The sequence below is a fragment of the Platichthys flesus genome, chromosome 1 (assembly GCF_949316205.1).
Source record: "Platichthys flesus chromosome 1, fPlaFle2.1, whole genome shotgun sequence".
Classification (NCBI taxonomy): Eukaryota; Metazoa; Chordata; class Actinopteri; order Pleuronectiformes; family Pleuronectidae; genus Platichthys; species Platichthys flesus.
In genome coordinates this window covers 14,874,766-14,881,715 of record NC_084945.1, presented here as the reverse complement: position 1 = coordinate 14,881,715, position 6,950 = coordinate 14,874,766, and the positions used below count along the sequence as shown (strand labels likewise).

Sequence of the window (6,950 nt, the reverse complement as noted above, 5' to 3'; positions counted from 1 at the left end):
TAATGCCATGTGTCTTCCAATCAAAGTTATACATACATGCATTGAGTAGTTAAGGCATATGATGATTTGCAGTTTGTCTGACAGATGTTCAGCCAAGATCAATCTACTGCTCGCCTAAGGTTCATTTATGCTTAGAAGTTATGAATGAGTTCCATTTTTTTTACATGAATATCTTCGTCATTACACACTGATTATTGAGTGTTTTACTGTCTTTGACTTTGACTGCCATTTAAAAACATTATGTAAAAACTGCTAGAAGTTGAAATATCAGAAAAAGCTAATCATATCAAGTTAATTCACAGGTTAATGCGGTGGTTTTGGTCCAAGAGGCCAGAACAGCATGAGTGGAGGTGGAGAGCAGGTAAGGAGTGGTTTCTCTACTCCCAGGTATGAGTCCCCACCCCCTAAGAAGGAGCTGCAAAGTGGGGCACACCTCTCCACAACTCCATAAATACCTGCTGCCCGGTGAGAGCCGAGGAAGAGGAGCTCTGGCCCAGCCGTGACCAGAGTATATCGTCAAGATGGGGAACTGTGTTGACTGCCTGAGGAATTTCTTTTGCGGGACAAAGAACACCAACGTCCGTTTCAGTCTGCCGGCCGTCTGCATTCTCTTGCAGACTGCTATGATCGTGCTGTTTGGAATTTTCATCCGCTATGATGAGGAGTCAGACTCCCACTGGGCAAAGCACAAAAAGGACAACAACATCACCAGTGATATTGAAAATGACTTCTATTTCAGATATCCCAGTAAGTTCAGCGATTGATCCTCTGTGATGATAAATAGAGATGTCATTATGATGTTCATGTGTGTTTCCCTCACAAGGGCTGTTGGTTGTGCGCACACACACACACTTAACTTTGCACTTCCTCTTATGATTTTCCTTTCATGGTAAATAGATGACTCTGAATTTCTAATTTCCTTCCTAATGTTTAGGTACAATTTCATATTTCTCACAGCTGGAATCATGTTGTGTCAGATTTGGTCTGCTCTGGTTTCCTGTTCACTGCTAGACCTAAGCACATCACAAAACTGCCATGCATTCAAATGCCAATGGTCATACAAAGAAAATACATACATTATGATATGAATAAAAATACAAATATAATACTATTTTTTAAAACATGCAGTTTTATCATATGAATGTAGATTGGGATCAAAGAAAGACAATTCAAGCAATTTAGCTTCAGAGGTTTCAAACGACTTTCTCTACTTTGACACAATATAATGCAACTATAACAATATATGGGAAATATTTAATTTAAAATGAATATAAGAAGCCCTAAACTTTGCATTTAAATGATCCTACATTCATTATCTGGAGTCGAAAATTAAAGACACTTTCAACTGATCTATTTCTATTTAATTTTGACATATGCAACTGACTTTGTGTGAATACAGCTCGATACATCTTGATGAGCATCGATTGATTGATTCATGTTTAATTCTCCGTCCCTCCAGGCTTCCAGGACGTCCATGTCATGATCTTCGTTGGCTTCGGTTTCCTTATGACGTTCCTTAAAAAATACAGCTTTAGCGCCGTCGGCTTCAACTTCCTGATCGCCGCCTTCGGTTTGCAGTGGGCCCTTCTCATGCAGGGCTGGTTCCACCACCTCGACCCAGTTACTGGAGAAATCACCATCGGAATTGAGAGGTGAGCCAGATGAAATGTTTACTTTGTGTGGTGTCAGTCCTTTGGTAACCTGGTGGACTGCACAGGTTTGTTGCGTAAGTCAAAATGTTGCCACATTCTTTAACCGGTGGAGGTCAGGGTGTGGAGTTCACAGCTCTTTGCTGCCTGCTCCTCATTTCCTCTTCCTACTGTCGCTGCTACAAGTTTGACAGACCGGAGAATCTGTTGGTGGACGAGTTGCATTGTGGATACTGATGGCTGCAGGCTTTGGCAAGGATGTATGAGATAAATAAGAGGGCCTGCGGATCTGTCTGTTTGCCTGGTGCAGCCTCACTTAAGAGATCTGGTCGTAATCACCCGTTTCTTGTTGTCGTCCTCGTCCCACACAGCCTGATCAACGCCGACTTCTGCTGTGCCGGCAGCCTGATCGCCTTCGGTGCCCTGCTGGGAAAAGTGAGCCCCGTCCAGTTGTTGCTTGTCACCTTATTCGGCGTCACGCTGTTTGCTGTGGAAGAGTACATCATCCTCACCCTCCTCCATGTGAGTCTCGCCAAACACAATCACGGTGAAGTTTTTACCAATGTGTTCTATTAATCGTCCAAAGAGATCATTTCCTGTCAGACAGTGTAGGTTGTATTTTGTGCTACTGCTGTGTATCTACTGTTAAGTGAAATCTGAATGTGTCCACAGTGCAGAGACGCTGGAGGCTCCATGGTCATCCACTGCTTTGGAGGATACTATGGTTTGGCCATTTCCTGGGTCCTGTACCGACCCCACCTGCACGAAAGCAAACGCCTCAATGGATCCGTCTACCACTCGGATATGTTTGCTATGATCGGTGAGTGATTGACTGATTCATGATTCAAACTTCAATCCCTTTCAGCCTCACACACAGGATTTCCTTCAGGATTTAGTTCAGTTCTCATATGATTCAGATCTGTAAGCTTGACTGTAAGAATCCAACAGCTGGAGGGTTTAATTGACGTTGTTCCCCCTCACAGGTACGCTGTTCCTGTGGATGTTCTGGCCCAGTTTCAACTCGGCCATCACGGACCACGGCGACGGGCAGCACAGAGCCGCCATCAACACTTACCTCGCCCTCGCCTCCTCTGTGCTCACCACGGTGGCCATCTCCAGCCTGTCTGACAAGAGAGGCAACCTGGACATGGTAACAGCACGGAAAAACACCAACAAGCCAGCTGAAGAACAGTCGTGGTTTATCAGTCATGTTTGTCTATTACTCATGTCCTCGTGTCTGACCCGCTGCCTCACCTGACAGGTCCACATCCAGAATGCCACACTGGTTGGTGGAGTCGCAATGGGGACAGCGGCAGAGTTCATGATCACTCCTTATGGTTCGCTCATCGTGGGTTTCTGCTGCGGCATTATCTCCACATTCGGCTACCTGTTTGTCACGGTGAGACTCCGCCTACTGACTCATGATCTGTCTGCACCGGTAAAGCCTCACAGCGAATTAACATGATGAGGCAACATGAAGGCAGACAGGGGAAATGATATGTTGAAACTTGTTGTAGTTTACATTCCGGAAATATAACCGGTTGACAATAAGCGGTGAAAAATAGCATGTAAGAGGATGATAGTCCAATTTAGTGAAGCCTGGGTCGTAATACAGTTGTGGCAGACTCTTAACATGATGCTGTGCATGACTTTGTTCTGTGGTTTGAAGGTGATTTGTGAAAGATAAAAATGAATATGACCAGTCCTGATGTAGGGGAAAAGGGAAGAGATTACATATTTTTACACCAGAATTATGATCCTATTCAAATAATTACTCCTAAAATTATAGAAGGATTTATCTAAAAAATGAAAACTACACTGGACTTGAATGGAAATTTGACCTCAGTGTTTTTAAATCGTACAGGTCACTAGTTGACATATGACTGTTTTTTCATTCTCAGCCCTTCTTAGAGAAATATCTGAAACTCCAGGACACATGTGGCGTCCACAACCTGCACGCTGTGCCAGGGATGCTGGGCGGCTTCATAGGGGCCATCGTTGCTGCAGTTGCCAGTGAGGCTGTCTATAGCAAAGAGGGGTAAGGGACTGAAACAGACATATATCATTTATTAAATCAAGTACTGTTATTGCTTCTATTCACAGACATGTTTTCAGATTCTTCTTAGTGAAAGTGAATGGTTCTTTTTTTTTAAATCTGGCTTACAAATGTTTATTCTTTCTTCCCAGGTTGATCAGCACATTTGACTTTGTAGGTGAATTTGCAGACAGGACTCCTGCGACACAGGGAGGCTTCCAGGCGGCTGGCACATGTGTATCTATTGCATTTGGAATTGTAGGAGGCGTGTGTGTCGGTGAGTATTAAAAAAAAGACCAGTGTCAAGGACTCAAGTAACATAGAGAAAACTAAAACTGTAGAGAATTAAAAAGTAAATCATAATAGCTTACTCTTTACCTTGGGATACTCCCTGAGCCAAACCATTACACTAATATATATAAATATTTATCTTTTTATCTACCATTTTTTAAATCTCCCTTTTTCTGATGTGTATCATTGTTTCATTTTTGTTGATTATTATTGTTATTATTGTATTATATATTTGTTGTATCTTCTCATCTTACCTAAATGTCTTAATCATATGTATAAATATAGTATAATTAAAAAAATGTTTAAGGCCGAGGCAGTGCTTTCTCTGCTTGAGAAAGTGTGGCATAGTGATGCTTCTAAACCAGGGCTATTAACTCAAATTTAAAGAGGTCCAGTTAGAGAAAATTTCTTGAAGCAAAGGTCCGGAAGATCAAAATGTCTAACTATTTAGTGTGATATATATTTAAGTAGCCTAGTAGTTGTATTCACATCTGCATGTACTCACTACCTGACTGTAAAATCAAATTAATTCAGTAAGATTCAAAAACTTTTTGACAATATTTATTGTCACGTAGCGTAGAACTGAACATTTATATATGATTGCAGATATGTATAATGCTCTCTCATTCACTAAATAAAAGTAGGGCTGCATTTCAAAATATGAGAAAATAAATAAAATGTGAAAATTGTGCATGTTCAAATAAAGGGCATAACTTCAGAAAAATTAAATAAAGGGAGCAAAAGCTATAATTTTAACTTGACTCAAAAGTATCCACCAATTTATCAGACAATAAATCTCAACACATCTTAACAATTGAACAGTTTTAGAATCACTTTCTTATATCCCCCTTTTTCGTCTTTTTCTCTCACTTCCTCAGTCTCACTCTTTTGTTTCTCCTCTTTCTCCGTCTCACTCCTGTTTCTCTCCCTTTCTCCGACTCAGTCGTCTGTATCTCGCCCTTGGTTTTCTCTACCTGTATCGCTATCTTTCTTTTTCTTTCTACCGTCTTCTCATGTGTAACTTGCCTCTAACTGTTAGTGGCCCCTGTGCTAAACCTTCAAACTGACAAAGTCCTCTTTTAAATGCAAAAACGTTGCAGAATTATTGCTCAATGCTTATTTTATATGTATACATATATATATATACATATATAATTATTGTGTTTATTTTCTCTGTTTAAAGGTCTCGTCCTGAGGTTGCCTATCTGGGGAGATCCCGCTGATGACAACTGCTTTGACGATGAAGTCTACTGGGAGGTGAGGGTTCTTTCTACCACTAGATGGTGGTCTCACCATGGAACGAGAGAGGGAAGAAATGTCAGTAGTTTCAAGTGAGATCACTGCCTCAAGAGCCGATCCCGTCTGTTGTTGTTTCAGGTCCCCGAGGAGGAGGAGTCCATCCCGCCTGTTTTGGAGTACAACAACCACATGATGCACAAGCACCAAGACATGTAAGCTCACTCACACATGCACGTCCTCGTGCACAGTGTTCTTACCTTCATTTATTCATTCATTCGTTTCTCCGTTGTCCTTGTTTCTTCCACAGATCTGAGTCAAACTTCTCCGTGGAGCAAAGTTAGAGCGGCCCAGCAGGAGATCGACCCTCTCATGTCACCTTGAACTTGATATAACTGTGAAACAACAGAGAGAAGTGAAGGAGCAGCCCTCAACAATTAGCTATTCAAAACTTAAAGTTATAACCAAGCTGCATAAAGCAGTGACCCAAAATATATAGAAAAAAGATCTGAATGATCTTGAAATATATTTTAAACTGGAATTACTTTCTAATTTATTTTTAAAGAAGCTTTATATACACTGAGTCAATGCAGTGTGATGAGAAGATAAAGACAAGGTGTTTTTTTTTCTATAAGCCCAGTTATAATGCACCGAAGAACTGAGAGATACTGTTAACGATTAACAGTAACTCGGAAGTCTCACCTTTTGATTGCGAAAAGTATCATTAATAATGATTGCAAATGTATTTCTTTTTTGCATTAAAAGCCTTTAGAAATCAAAGATACTTGTGCTGCCAAACTAAGCAGTCTTTGAACTCTACTACCTATTTCTTTCAAACTATATGTATAGGTCTTTGTAAGTTGTATATACAAATCCATCCACTTTTTGTTTGTTGCATAGATGACTTGTTAAAATCAACGTTGTGAGTAACTGTAATAACTCTCATACAATTGTTAGCAATTTGCTTGATGTAGTGTTGAATGTTACCTCTGATACATTATATATGATTGTGTGTTGCAATCTGCTTATTGTATTGTATACTTCTGTTTAGAGTAGCTGATAAACTCAAATAAGAATAAAGCTCTTTTGTCCTTACTCTCATGTTCTTATTAAAGACATACTATGAAAAGTAAATAATATCCATTCAGCATATTGCGTGGCTAACATAAGCTGCTTTCAGACATTCGCTCAGTCATGCTCTGAACTAAGGAAATTCTCCAGTGGCGCTGTATGTGTGAACGCAAGTGTCCAAGTGTGAGCCTCCAGACTTTCTTCAGACTTCCTCCGACCGGACCCCTAGAGTCCGCAGATAATTGTGAGAGCTTTTTTTGGATGTGGAGGGCCGAAGATCAGAAGACACACTTATATCATTTGCCATTAATCATCAGGATATTTATTTTTGTTCCAAAAATAATTTATATATATTTTTTTTGTAATCTCTCAGTGCTGTATCACATGACTCTGACTTAATATTATTAGACCTGAGGTTTTCCACAGTGACACCAGGTATCAAGCCTTTTTCATTCTCTCCCATGAACAAGAATTTAAAACCACAACCTTCACTCAGGAGCAAAAATCAAAAAAGTCTTAACACTTAGAAATAATAATGTAATGATAATTATCAATAATGCCTGTATCATTATACAATTTTTGGTCGCAGTCCTATAGCCTAACCAAAAAAACTGATTATTTCATAAAAAACATTTGGCATATTAGAAGATTTCGAGTTTGGATTGTGC

At 40.1% G+C, this 6,950-nt stretch overlaps 1 protein-coding gene across 1 annotated transcript; it reads left to right on the top strand.

The window, feature by feature from the left end:
* The first annotated feature begins 486 nt into the window (after positions 1–486).
* Positions 487–6,296, top strand: rhcga (Rh family, C glycoprotein a). The gene is made up of 11 exons (XM_062386265.1): positions 487–747; positions 1,460–1,652; positions 2,021–2,171; positions 2,322–2,469; positions 2,633–2,799; positions 2,911–3,048; positions 3,551–3,687; positions 3,837–3,961; positions 5,159–5,232; positions 5,353–5,426; positions 5,522–6,296. Exons 1-11 carry the CDS (start codon positions 522–524, stop codon positions 5,553–5,555), a joined length of 1,467 nt encoding a protein of 488 aa, XP_062242249.1. The 5' UTR covers positions 487–521; the 3' UTR covers positions 5,556–6,296.
* Positions 6,297–6,950: the final 654 nt, after the last annotated feature.